A 13,947-nucleotide genomic window follows, 5' to 3' on the forward strand; every position below is an offset into this window, starting at 1 on the left:
CCAAGCATCCAGCTGTCGTCCTGCCTCGGCACTCTTTCATAATTCTTATCAGTGGCTTTCTCAGAGCTGCAGTGAATCGCTTCTCGGTCTTTTGGCTAAGATCAAGTGCGCAGTGGTTCTCAACCTTGCCATCTTTCTTGTAAGAGAACGATACAAACGAGAGTGCTTCTTCATGAGAAGAAAAGTGGCTTCAGTGGGGGCAGGGGGAGCAGCCTCCCTACACCCCATCATTCTGGTACCAATAGAAGGTGGATGTCCTAGGCACTGTGCCTCATTTGGGGGGCTCAGAGGGTATAGGCATGACCACAGCCTGAGAACAGAAATGAAGGAGTCCGGTTGGTGTGGAGTCCCAGCTCTGTAACTGATGCCGGTAACTACGGTTCCTGTCCTTGATACTGCCAGATGACTTATGACGTGCCCTCATGTAAAGAATGGGGGGAAGCATTTAAAGTTTAAAACTGTCTTCTGGGTTTTTCATTGTGAAACAGTTGGGCAGAGAAGCACAGGTTTTCAGTTAGCGTTGAGAGTTTCGGCGCGTTCTGTTTTCTGCTTTAGTCACCACAGTGGTAGGAGGCTGGGATTTTGCCCTCCAGGTGCTTCACTCTAATTTGAGCGAGCGACAAGGCCAACAGAAGTTCAAAACAGCATGATTTAGAGTTTGTCAGTGTTACTATTCGTAAATAATCCAGGAGTTCAAGGTAAGACTTTTGAGGCTGGAGTGATGGAATCAACCAGCCCTGAGAGAAGTTGAGCCAAGGAGAAGTAAAAGACTAGATGTGGTAAAGTGAGGTCAGACAGCATAGGACCTAGAATGATAAATAGGACTTGGTGTTTGGAATATAGGAGATTGATTGTGGGAGTCAGTCTTCCTTTTTTTTTTTTTAACCTGTTTTTAGATGTGGTGGTAAGACGTATGAGTGGAGTTGTGCTACATTCTTTGAACACATATTTGAAAACCAACATTCCCTAGTGAATCAGACAGCAAAGAATCTGCCTGCAGTGTGGGAGACCTGGGTTTGATCGCTGGGTTGGAAAGATCCTCTGAAGAAGGGAGTAGCAACCACTCCAGTATTCTTGCCTGGAGAATCCCACGGACAGAGGAGCCTGGTGGGCTACAGTCCGTGGGGTCACAGAGAGTCAGACACGACTGAAGCGACTTAGCACACTTGCAAACCTATATGCAGGCTCTGAGCAAGGCTGTGAAGGCTACGTGGGGGACAAAACTGACAAATATCCCTGTCCTCATAGAGTTTACAATCTAGTAGAAGTGGATAACAAAAATCACACAGCTCCGATTGCACATTGTAGTCAATAAAAATTGCATGGGCAAAGGCCATGAGGTTAGGGTGGATGGTCCAACGTACATTTGAGGAACTAAAGGCCAATATAGCTGGAGTGAAGAATGAGGAGCTGGAGAGGTAGGCAAGAGGCTTGCTAAGAGATGAAGGCTAGAAAATCAAATTTGAGTCAGCCATGCAGAGTTGGTGGTTAACAGGAAGTGTGTGTGTTGGACGGAAAGCAGAACTCCGAGAAAGGGGTAGGAGGAGAAGCAGGGAAGCTGAAAGTAAGCCAGCTAGAGACGTGGGCATAGAGCGGAGAGAAGTGGGTGCTGAGAACTTAAATAATAATGGCCAGCTCTTGCCACTAGTCTCAGAAGGAACACAGGGGAGAGTTGTTGACTTTGGCCTTGAGACTTTTGGTGACCTTCAGGCCGAAACAGGATTTTAAGAGATTGAGGGGGGAAAGACTGGCTTGAGTGGTTAAGAGATAGTGGCTATAAATCACCCCATTTAAGAAGATGCTGATGAAAGCACTTTTTATAGTTTTTAAAATGTGTTTGCTCACATAACTTCTTTACTCAGCTAACACGATCCATCTTATGTTTTTCAGACGAAAAAAAAGATATTGACCATGAGACGGTGGTTGAAGAACAGATCATTGGAGAGAACTCACCTCCCGATTATTCAGAATATATGACAGGAAAGAAACTTCCTCCTGGAGGGATACCTGGCATTGACCTCTCAGATCCCAAACAACTAGCAGAATTTGCTAGGTGAGTTTCAAGAACTTTCCCTCTCTTCTAGGTAGAGAAGGTGCTTGAGTGTTGCCAGCTGTGAGTTTTGGTGCCTAAACAACAATAGTGGTTTGTATTCTTGCTCTCGGGAAGCTTCTGAAAACAAAAGCGGTTTGCTTTTATTTTCAGTGGTAACTGTGCTATTTTAAGTGGCACTGTTTTAGATTTGAAAGAGATGAAGCAAATGCCTACTTTTAAATTCTGTAATTGATGTTGCTTGTGAATAAACACAGTTGCACGTTTTTAATATTTGTTTGGAAATGGATGTCTTTACACTACTTCCTGGCTTCTTTGTCTTCATTTTAAATTTGCATGTATTGTCCTGGTCTGAAGCTGCTGGAGCCCTGGGTCTATACTAGGTTTGTGCAACTGACCACTAGGAAGGACTTCATCAGCTCCGATTTCAGCGTGTCATCAGTTAGGCTCCTGGTGTGTTGTTGATCTTAGCTGGCATGATAGGAGGGGATCGAATATTCAGGTCTAGGACCCTGTGCTCCACTGTGCAAGGTGAGAAGCAGGAAGGCAGGTCTGAACCCAATGACTGTTCTGTTTGTTTTGACTGAAACCAGCCAGGTCCTTAGAGAAACCTTGGTCCCCTTTCACATTATTTTCTAGTGCTGCTTGGCAGTTTTTATAAGGACAGGAGAAAACCCACAGAGATGTACAATTTTAAATGAAATAAACTGATAAGATCTGGAGCAGGTGGTCTCCTTTTATGTACTTGAGGTTGGATGGAGCCTGGAACAGCCCAGGAGATTGAGGCAAGGACAGGATTGCCGGGTGAGAAAGAAGTCTGTGCACGCCTGTTCTAACAGAGTGGACACTTCTTCCCCCTCCTCTTCTGGAGAGCAGAGTAGAGAAAAGCTGGAGACCCTGGGGTGTCCTGGTTTCTCCCTGCCTGCCAGAGACAAGGTGGGTGGCCTCCAGCCATTTGAAACCTCAGTTTCTCCACATGTCATGTGGGTATAAGAATCCTATTGTGCTTTGATAAGAGTCTGTACCCTTTTCTCCTTTCCAGTGAAACTGTAGTGGTAGGGGACGTAAAAATTAATTTATTTCTGATTTATCACGGCTTTAAAAAAATAAAGCCCTATCCTCTTGTTAACTGCTCTTATTGTGTTCCACCTCTTATTGGTGTTCATATTTTTAATATAGGTGTGTGAATTAGATAACTAGGTGCCCTGCTGTGCCCCACCCCCCCCCACCCCACCCTGAAGTACAACTAAAAATGGCCTCTGCAGGACACATACTCAGCAGTGAGGCCAAGAGTTTTTGGACAGATTGAGCCAGGTATCATACCTGTGTTTAACATTGTCACAGAGTTCTGAAAGTTGTAACTTTCTTATGGTACTCAGGTGTATTGAGGGCATGGGCTGCTGTCCCAGGGATAGAGAGGTGGAGCAGAGTCAAGGAGAGCCCTGGGGAGGGGAGCACTTGGTTTGGGCCTTGAAGGACGTAGGAGTTCTGACAGGTGGATGGGTGTCTGTGGGGCCTCCATGCTGGGATAGGCTGCACACAGCACACATTCAGTATCCAGTACCTATTCAGGAAACAAAAAAAGCCACGTTGGGCTGTGAATTAGGATGCTTACAGGGACATGCTACCGTCCATGGGGAAGCAGAGAGTCCGGGACGACCGAGCGACTGACTGGATGACAGCTACAGAGAAGTGATTGCGTTTAGGTAAATGCAAACCAGATCATTAGAGGCTGCAAACGGGGCCAAGACATGTGCTTCTTTGTATGTAGCAGACATCTGGTGAAGGTTTTTAAGCGGCAGAGAAAGGGGGCTGTGTGATCAGAGATTTAATACAGATTTTCAGCTGTATCCAGACTGGATGGGTGCAGGTACAGCCAGGAAGTAGGAGAAGCCAGTTGAAGAAGAGCTCGTGAAGGCCTGAGCCAGAGGTCAGACTGTACCTGTGAAGAAATGTGCTGAGGTGGCAGGAGATGATGGAAGGTTGAGAAGTAGCTTGATGGTCTTGGGGAGAAGGCAAAAGAGGCATGAAAATGCACATTTTGGTGTGCCTTAAATTTTTTAACGCACACTAGAAGGCTTTGCTCCTCAGGTGATGGGGAGGTGGGAGAGGGCTTTGCAGTTGGGCAGCAGGGTTTGGTTCAGTGCTCGAGAGCGGAGCAGAGCCCTGCGAGAGCCAGTGGGGATCCGGAGAGGCTGCGGGACGGAGAGTGAATGTTTCTCTAGGTTATACTTTGTGAAGTGGTCTTGGTGCAGGAGCAGAGGGCTGAGGCAAGGTTTTCAGAGGTGTGGGGCCTTTTGGGCAGTGAGCAGTAGAAATAATTAGGTGTTGAGGACGCTTTGCGTGTTCCTGTTGCTGGAGAACTGGGGCAGCAGATCTTAAAACTTGTCCCCAGTCCTCTGAAAGAAACTCCAGGATGTTTCATCTCTGAGCTCAGGAGGCACCATGAGGCCTTTCCGCCCTGCGTCAGCCTGCCTTGGACCTTACTCCTGAGCAAGAGGCCACCCACAGGGACAGGGACCCAGGGACACCAGGTATCCATCTATTTGGGACATTTTGAATCACTGAGGATGAACCTGAAGGCTTCCAGGGAGAAAAGATAGGTCACCTACAAAAGAATGATAATTAAACCCGAATGAGAATTTTCTTCAACAGCAATAGATAATTAGAAGACAGAGGAGCGGTGTTCTGAAATTTCTGAGGAAAATTATTACAACATAGGATTCTTGATCCAGCAAAGCTATCTATCCAACACAAGGGCAAAACAATGACAATTTCAGATGCCTAAAGGATTCGCTTTATGTTGCATGTACCCTTTCTGAAGAGGTTACTTAAGGGTGTGCTCCAGTAAAATGAGGATGAGTATCAGAGGAAAGACTTCCTAAAGAATATCAAGAAGACAGCTATGCAGCAGACTGGAAAACTTATTCAGTTTAGAATAGGGAGTCAGTGGGTTGTAAGAATTTCTTTAAGAAAAGTCCCATTTCATTCAGCAGTAGTTAGAATGATCAAGAGGATAGAAGATGGTGGTGTGAGAAAGAGTTTTCTAAAGAAGAAAAGATAATCAGAAATGTCCTGACCAGGGTGGCAGGGTTAAGAAAACCATGGTCTAAAAATGGAACATTATTTTGACATTATTTAGAGAGAAGACTCATTTGACTTGACTAAGAAAATTCGCTCTTTGGTACTGAAGCTGCTGTATTGGCCTTAGAGCGCAGGAAGTGTGATCCTTACACGCAGTTAAATTCTTTAGTAAGCGTTACTTACGTAGTTATCTGAATGTGGGGTATGTTTCTTTTGTTTTATAATCAACCAGGTAAATACTTCATTTTGTGTATGGAATAGAATGAAATCTTGCTCCTCTTGACAACATACACAAAGCAAAGGCATAGGATTGGGGTACCGTGCAGTCGGGCTCATCCTCACCTCCATTTTCCATACTATCTCAGGGCTTTTGAAAAGATGATGTAAAACTAAATGGCTACTGAGGCAGTGGTGGTGAGAAAGAGTTGAGCCTGGGGTGCCCTGTTACTGTTCAGGCTTCACATTTTGAGAAGAGGCCCCAGAATTGGTGACTGGGACAAAGAAGCACCAAATTTCAAACTGGTTGGGGACGAGATCTCATCTTCTTGGTTTATAAAAATGCACAGAACTTGTTCTGCTGGCCTCCTTTTTCCATCCACCTCCACCGTGTGAGTCAGTTCTTGGCTTAAGGAGGCATGTTAGCTGCTTTCCCCTCTTCTCCATATACTGGCATGATGGGATTCTGGACTGAACTTGAAATGAACAGAGAACGCTCAGGTTCCAGCTGCACTGAGCCTAGACTGCTTAGTAATCACTTTGTGTATGTGGACAAGTATAGGAAATAGTTATTTGAAAGTCAACGGTACCGGGGAGGTGGGACTAGGGTGATTTTCTTCTTTCTTGAAATGTCCTTTTAGTAAATAGTTCAAAAATGGGATAGTGGGTGGGACCTGGAGAATTGTTTCCTGGTTAAATTTGTGCATTTTTCATTAACTAATATTAGCCCTTAGGAAACCTGTCCAGGAAGATCAGAATAACCAGTGGTCAGATCTGAGTTGTTGGGGGTTTTTGTTGTGATTTACTGCTTCCCCCCCGCCCCCGACCGAGGATTTTTCACTGGATTAATACAAAGATGTGATGGTGGAGCTGAAAGTGCCCTGAAACTCTTTAATATCTCATGAATGAATGTACATTGTCCAAGAGAGAATTGGCTTGAAAAACGGGTTCATTTGTCTTAGTTGATACAAAGGGAGGTGAATTGTGCTTGCGAATGGTAGCTCTGTTACATAGGGCCCACTGTCCTGTCAGCACAGATGGTTCCAGTCTGAAGAATCACTTCTTCAGAAATCTTTCATCTTAGCTTCTAGGATATTTGCACGTTTAACTAAGTTGGAACTTTTGGTTTATCTAATACCCTGCTGAAAATTGTCCAGGAAATTCCTACAGTTTGTGGTCCTGGTATCCAACCTTTACAGTGTACATAGGATGACATCCTGTGAAGTCAGCAGTGACGTCATAGACGTCATAGAGAAGACTACTAAAACTAGGGTTTTAATTGAACAGGAAACTTGTTGGCTCCCTGGCTTGTCCATAAATTTCTAATGCATGGAGGGGGCCTTTCTGCTTTACCTTTGCCATCGTTTCTCAGTCTCACAGTTCTTTAGTTGATGATGGTGGTTTGGAGTTCCCGGTACCTTCCGGGTTGAATACAACTGTGATTTTTTTTTTTTTTTTAAGAAATAAACTCATTTTTGGCTAAGCCCATTTAGCACAGGCTGGCAGTAATACTAGCCATTGTTTCTCAAGAGCTTAACATAGCATCTCTTTTTAACCTTCATAGCTCTGATTAGGTAGCTTTTCGCCTTTTTACAGAATAAGAAACTGAGGCTGAGAAGTTAAGTGATTTGCTCAAGGTCGTGCGGCACCAGTCACACATCCCATTCTGTCTCATTCATGACGCCTCTGCCGTTGTCATGTCTCCAGGTCCAAGTCAGCCGAGGAGAAGCTCAAGTCTTGTTACTTCTGGCTCGTTTGGGTCGATCAAGAAGATACTCTAAGTAGAAGTATATAATTGTAGTCTTGTAAGAAAATTCATCTTTTTTAGGATTTATTTTGTAGGTTTTTGTACCAGTTGTTGCCACAGAAATTTTAGTCTATACTCACAAAAACAGAACACTTTCATTCTAAGCATACTTGTTTGGAAAATGACCTTTTCAGTGTTTGCATTCTAATATAGTGTAAAAGGTACCAGAATATACTGCCTCATTTGCCACTCTGTAGTGACGAAGAGTGACTTGCCAACAAGCTTAAGAGTGACTGCAATTAAATACTTTCACTTCCTCCTTGAGTCCAAGGGTATTTGCCCAGGTACATTTAACATTCTCATTCAAAACTTAATTATATTGCTAAATACTAGCATACATTTTGAAAATGACATTTTTTCAAAAATGCAACTTAACATTCCCAAAAATCAAGAGTTGGGTGAATGGCATGTAGAACTGTTCTCTACTGTTAGGTATATTTGAAAATTTCCAGAATAAAAATTCCTAGGAATTAAAAAAATTTGTGGGGTCTGGCACCCGCTGAGGTAACTGGGCGGCACCTACTATCCTATTGACATAGGCATTTCATTACCATTGTCCCCAAGTTCGAACCCACAAAGTGAGGAGTGTTTTATTTTTGAGATAATTAGCATACAGTAAAATTCACCCTCTTTTAGGTTACTACCATTCTATGAATTTGGACAAAGACAGTCATGTATTTATCTCCACAGCCAGGACAGCACTTGAGTGGAATCTTCAAAGAGGAAACACCTCAGTTGGGAAGGCTGGAGTTGGTTCTTAATGGACACTTGGTTGTTATAACCTCCAGGTGGCGCAGTGGCGCCAGTTTTGCCCTACCTACAGTTTTGTGAACTCAGATCCAGACTCCAGGACTTAATAGTATTTAAGATAACAAAGGCCAGTTCAGAGCCCTGTAAAGAACGGGCACTGAGAAAATGTTTGCTGACTGATGCGGTAATCTTCCAAGTACAAGAAAGAACAAGTAACTGCAGGGTTGGCCTGAGGAGGATACCAGACTGAGAGTATTCTCCTAGAATTCCAAGTAGGAAAGGTGTATGATCTTGAACAAACTCCATAGAGATAAGTTATAGCTAGCAGATAAAGTTGTTTCACCTCTGCTCATCCAGGGCGTGGCAAGTTTCATGAGATGATTTCTGAGTTCAGATGTGACAGAGGAAGGAGTATCTGAGCTCAGATAAAGAGTGAAGAAGGGTGGTATTGTTACGGCTTCGGCTGACTGGGAGATGACCGCTCAGTGCCTCGCGGTCTTTGTCGTGGAAGAGTGACGGTCAGCCAGCTTACTCTAGGGGACATCAGCTTAGTTCACTACATGCTCATCCTCATGGTCTTTCTAGAAGCTCTTATTTTCTCACCCCTCTACCACACACAGATCTGTAGGGAGTTTTGGAGAGAAAATTTTGACAAAAGACCGAAGGTTGGTTCAGTGAAAATAGCAGGTAGGTAAAAGTTACCAAGTAAGCTCTGGGTAGTCACTCCACAAAAGGCTCTCCCTGACTGCCCAAGTGCTTAAAACTGTATCTCCCTCCTACCACCACCACCACAACTGATAGTATGATAAAAATTAAGCGGTATGAAAAAAGGTATATATAGATAGATAGGTAATACTTTGTTTTAAAGGACTTTTGTGTGAAAAAAGGTTTATATACATAGATAGGTAATACTTTGTTTAAAAGGACTTTTCTGTAACCCTTTAAAAATGGTCTATTATAATAAAGATAATTTCTGCCATCATAAGATGGACACCCCCCTTTAAGGCCCCCCCTCATATCTTACTTAAAGAGTTGGGAAGAAGGAGCAGATACTTAAATCACACAGATCACAGTGCCATCCTAAAGATGCACCAGCCTACTGACGTTGAGACCGGAGGCAGCACTTCACTTGTGCCTGTGCTTGAGCTTCCTTACCTGTAGGCGGGAGCGTGCTTCAGTCACAGGTCCTCTGTGAACGTGAGTCTTCTCGTCCCTTCCCCTTCACGGCAGCGTGTTGTAATCTTAGTTTTTGTACTTACAGGGAAAGCATTTTAGGGACTATATGATTTATGCCAGATGAATCTACCCATTCCTACAAATCTTTCTCTCTCTCTCTTTTTTCCCCCCTTTGGTAAGAATGAAGCCAAGAAAAATTAAAGAAGATGATGCTCCAAGAACAATAGCTTGCCCTCATAAAGTAAGTAATGCTAGGGGAAAGTGTTCATTTCTGTGAATGAAGTTGTAGAGAGCTTATAAGAAGTCGCACTTTTATTTCCATCTTCATAATTGAGACTCGGTGAGGAACTAGAATCTGGGTTCTAAACTCAAGAGATCGTATTTTGTGATGAAAGTTATGCTGTTCCTTAAAGGTCACTTAAATTTAAATACTCTTAAATGGGATTACTGTAGGGCAACAGTGTTTTTATTGTCACTATATACTGAATATACTGTTAGGATTTTATTTCTCCTTTTTTCTTCTTCTTTTTGAGTTGTTAAACAAGTCTAATCTGAAGACATTGGGTTGTGTCTCACCCATGGGCCTTTATAGGACTGTGGGCTCCTTATGGAAATTTGATTTTGGATAGTGCTAGAGTAAGCCTATTAAGATCTCATCATTTCTTCCACAATTTTCTTAAATTTACCTGTTAGCTGTTTGTTGCTAGGGGGTACTTAATTGTTTTCAAATGTAGTTGTTATTATTAGTTTCTAAAGATAGCTTTAAAAAGTACTTTGAGATACAGATTGGGTCTGTAAACTTAATTAGAGGTAACACTGACAAAAGTATCGTATAGGTGGTACAGAAAAACGGTGAGAGGTTTTGAATGGAATAAATTTTTAAAAAACAATTGAAGAAGGATAGATTGAGTTTCACCGTCTCACCTCTGATGACTGTGCTCCCACAAATTTATTTTGTCTTTTAAAAAAAATGTTGTTACTGTGGAAATTTTGAAACGTAAAGAAAGGCATTTCTGTTGAGGCCAAATAGCAATACGCATTTGAAAACAGTTTTGTCTTAAGTGCTCAACATCTCTCTACCTTCTCTGTATTTCTTTCCCAGTTAGAGTTTTCTTAAAATTCTGTTTTCTGAGTAGAAACTCAGCCTAGGGATCACGGTGGAAGCTGGCTCCCGCCCACACCCCCCTTGCCTGTGAAGCTGTCCGGTGTTGACTCATGCTGTCCTTCCGTCCTGCTGTCTGATCATTTCCCCACCCGCTGCATTGTTGGGCAACAGCTGCAGAAGCAGCGGTGTCGGGCCACCTTCCCAGCCTGCACACCCCTGCCCTCTCTGCTGTCCGTTTCCCTGCTGCCCTTCCCGATGTCTCACAAAGCACATCTCTTCTGCAGGGGCATTCCTGGGAGACCCTCTGGCTTCTTTCTCTGTCAGGAAGGGGAAAGAGGCAGAGGGAGGAGGGGGCAGCAGGCGATGGAGAGTGACAGCCCACTGCTGCAGCACAGAGTGCGGGCCCCAGGTGGCGGTGGACCGCCGGCATCTCAGCTCCCTCTCTCAAGGCTGCTGCTCTTCATCTGGGGCGCGGCCGCAAGAGGCGGCCGCGGGGCACGGAGCCAGGGTCGGCTGCTGCTCCCAGCCTGGCTCCTGCTAGTAGCGTGACCTTGGGCAAGTCTACTTAAAGACATCTCTAAGCCTCAGTTTCCTCACTGTAAAACAGAAGTTTGCATTACATAAGGCCTTTCTGAGCGGGGGTTGTTTGGTTTTCGTCTTAAATAATTTAGTTGTTTCTGCTGTGATGTGAAGTGACATTTCAGTGGGGAGGGCGGGGGCTTGTTGTCCTGCGTGAGTGGAGGCTGTCAGGCGGAAGCATCGTGTGTAAGTTCGCAGTGTGGACCACTAAGCTTCTCTCTCTGTTCAAAGGGCTGCACAAAGATGTTCAGGGATAACTCTGCCATGAGAAAGCATCTGCACACCCACGGCCCCAGAGTCCACGTCTGTGCAGAGTGTGGCAAAGCTTTTGTGGAGAGCTCCAAACTAAAACGACACCAACTGGTTCATACTGGAGAGAAGCCCTTTCAGGTAGAGCCAGTTCCGTCTCCCCTCCGCTCTCCCCGCAGGTGTGAGCAAGGCGGCTGCCCAGAGAGGCCCCTGCAGGGTCCCGCGGTGGGGTCCCCGGGACTCGGGCAGGGGCTGCCCTGGCTCTCAGCTCCACCGCTCGTACCTGTGTGGTACCAGACAGGATATAGCAGGTGCTTCTGGGGGTGGACTTCAGGTCTGGAGAAGCACAAGACTGCTCAAGAGCGAGCCTGAAAACAGCACTTCCTGTGTGTTGGGATTCAAGCAGTTTGCTTGGTGTGATTAATATTTTTTTGTAGAATATTGACAGGGAGCTTCTAAAATTTTCATATAGGAGAGTAACTTCTAAAGTAGTATTCTGCCTTGTTTTTAGAAGCCCATGAACAAGTGAATGAATTAGCAATGCCACTAAATCTAGCATGTTCTTTTTGTTTTAATACTTAATATCAGAAGCCTTCCTAACCGTTTGTCTCTTATGATTTGAAATATTTACAGAAGTGTTAGGACCCTCATGTAAGATTTAGGAAGATTTCTTGCTATATTGCTGAATGTTTCTCTTATGTTGTATTAAACAATTCATGAGGGCTATCCACCGGTTGTCCTAGGAGCTGTCCCGGCAGCCTTGGAGCTCCCTGCCCTATTTCTAGAATGTGTTTAGAAAGCTTCCCACCCCCCGGGGTAGGGCGGAAGGGAGTGAAGTAGAAGCAACAGGCTCCTCCCTGCAGCCTTGAGCTGCCACCTTCCTGGCCCCATGAGTCTGAGCGGGTAATCTCTGGTTTTTCCTTGACAGTGCACGTTCGAAGGCTGCGGGAAACGCTTTTCACTGGACTTCAATTTGCGCACACATGTGCGAATCCATACCGGAGACAGGCCCTATGTGTGCCCCTTCGACGGTTGTAATAAGAAGTTTGCTCAGTCAACTAACCTGAAATCTCACATCTTAACACATGCTAAGGCCAAAAACAACCAGTGAGAAGAGAGAAGACCCTCCTCAGCCTCGGGAAGCATCTTCCAGGAGTGTGATTGGGAATAAACACGCCTCTCCTTTGTATATTGTTTCTAGAAAAGAATTTTAAAAATGAATCCTACATACCCAAGGGACATGTTTTGATAAAGTAGTAAAAATTAAAAAAAAAAAACTTTAATAAGATGACATTGCTAAGATGCTCTATCTTGCTCTGTAATCTCGTTTCAAAAACACGGTGTTTTTGTAAAGTGTGGTCCCAACAGGAGGACGATTCATGAACTTCACATCAAAAGACAATTCTTTATACAACAGTGCTAAAAATGGGACTTCTTTTCACATTCTTATAAATATGAAGCTCACCTGTTGCTTACAATTTTTTTAATTTTGTATTTTCCAAGTGTGCATATTGTACACTTTTTGGGGATATGCTTAGTAATGCTATGTGTGATTTTTCTGGAGGTTGATAACTTTGCTTGCAGTAGATTTTCTTTAAAAGAATGGGCAGTTACATGCATACTTCAAAAGTATTTTTCCTGTACAAAAAAAAGTTATATAGGTTTTGTTTGCTATCTTAATTTTGGTTGTATTCTTTGATGTTAACACATTTTGTATAATTGTATCGTATAGCTGTATTGAATCATGTAGTATCAAATATTAGATGTGATTTAATAGTGTTAATCAATTTAAACCCATTTTAGTCACTTTTTTTTTTTTTCCGAAAAATACTGCCAGATGCTGATGTTCAGTGTAATTTCTTTGCCTGTTCAGTTACAGAAAGTGGTGCTCAGTCGTAGAATGTATTGTACCTTTTAACACCTGATGTGTACATCCCATGTAACAGAAAGGGCAACAATAAAATAGCAATCCTACAGAAAGAATATGGCAGAAAAAGATCTGTAAGCACAGTCTTATTTCCTTTTGTTGTCCAGAATAATTACAGTTCTTGAGCCTCCCAGAAATTGGAAGCTAAATAAAGCAACTCAAGTTTCCTTTATTTTGCACTCAATTACAGTGACTTGTGATTAAAGCGATGCATGGATATTTTAATACTTCCCACATGTACTGAATTTTGAGAGTAGGTAACAGGCACCCCGAGTTAAGGAACTACCTCAGAGTACCCCGCACCGGGCCCGCTGGTGACAGGACTTTGACTTTGGCTCCCCCAGCAAACGCGAGACTGAAGCAGTTGTGCCCGGCCTGTGTGTGTGGTCTCAAGGTAAGGTGTCACCTGGCAGTGGGCGCGAGCCAGAGGGGAGACAAGGCATCTCCGCCGCCCAGGCCGCCCTCAGCGGCCCCTGCAGGCCCTGGCTGGTCTAATAGGAAGCGCTAAGGTTATAGGCTCTTTGGTTGGAGAGCCTTGGTTCCTCCATCTAGTGGACTCTGCCAGCGTTAGCACACTGTAGCAGTTGAACGCCAGTAGCTTCCTTCCTTCCGTGTTTCTAAATGGATAGTGCAGATTGGCAAGGTGATTCGGTTATTAAGAAAACTGTACTCAATGAGTACTTGACCTCTCATGTTGTGACCTCTTAAATGTATGATTATAATTTTTGGATTTTACTTTGAGTCAAATATCAGACTCGTGAGACTATTTTATAAACTGCCATGATACAGCAAAATCCCATTTATTCAAAATGCAAACATACTGTATGTCTTTGTGCTGTATGCCTGATTCTGCAGAGTAATTGACAGACTAGCTAATACCAGTGATTCAGGTACAAGACGTCCAGGACACCATCAGGTCCAGAACACAGCCCTGTCTCTCTCAGCTTCTCCATTGGTCCTGTCCAGGAGAATTGGTGATCTAATGACAGGGACCCTGTGGCCCT

At 43.9% G+C, this 13,947-nt stretch overlaps 1 protein-coding gene across 1 annotated transcript in view; it reads left to right on the forward strand.

Annotated features, from left to right (window-relative positions):
- Window positions 1-13,115, forward strand: part of YY1 (YY1 transcription factor) — a 25,156-nt gene extending 12,041 nt beyond the window's left edge. Inside the window, exons 2-5 of the mRNA XM_065906181.1 lie at window positions 1,891-2,053; window positions 9,264-9,324; window positions 10,999-11,157; window positions 11,945-13,115. Of these exons, the coding sequence (XP_065762253.1) occupies window positions 1,891-2,053; window positions 9,264-9,324; window positions 10,999-11,157; window positions 11,945-12,127 (566 nt within the window). The 3' untranslated portion in view covers window positions 12,128-13,115. The remainder of the gene's footprint in view (window positions 1-1,890; window positions 2,054-9,263; window positions 9,325-10,998; window positions 11,158-11,944) is intronic.
- Window positions 13,116-13,947: the final 832 nt, after the last annotated feature.

This window comes from Muntiacus reevesi, chromosome 15, assembly GCF_963930625.1.
Source record: "Muntiacus reevesi chromosome 15, mMunRee1.1, whole genome shotgun sequence".
Taxonomy (NCBI): Eukaryota; Metazoa; Chordata; class Mammalia; order Artiodactyla; family Cervidae; genus Muntiacus; species Muntiacus reevesi.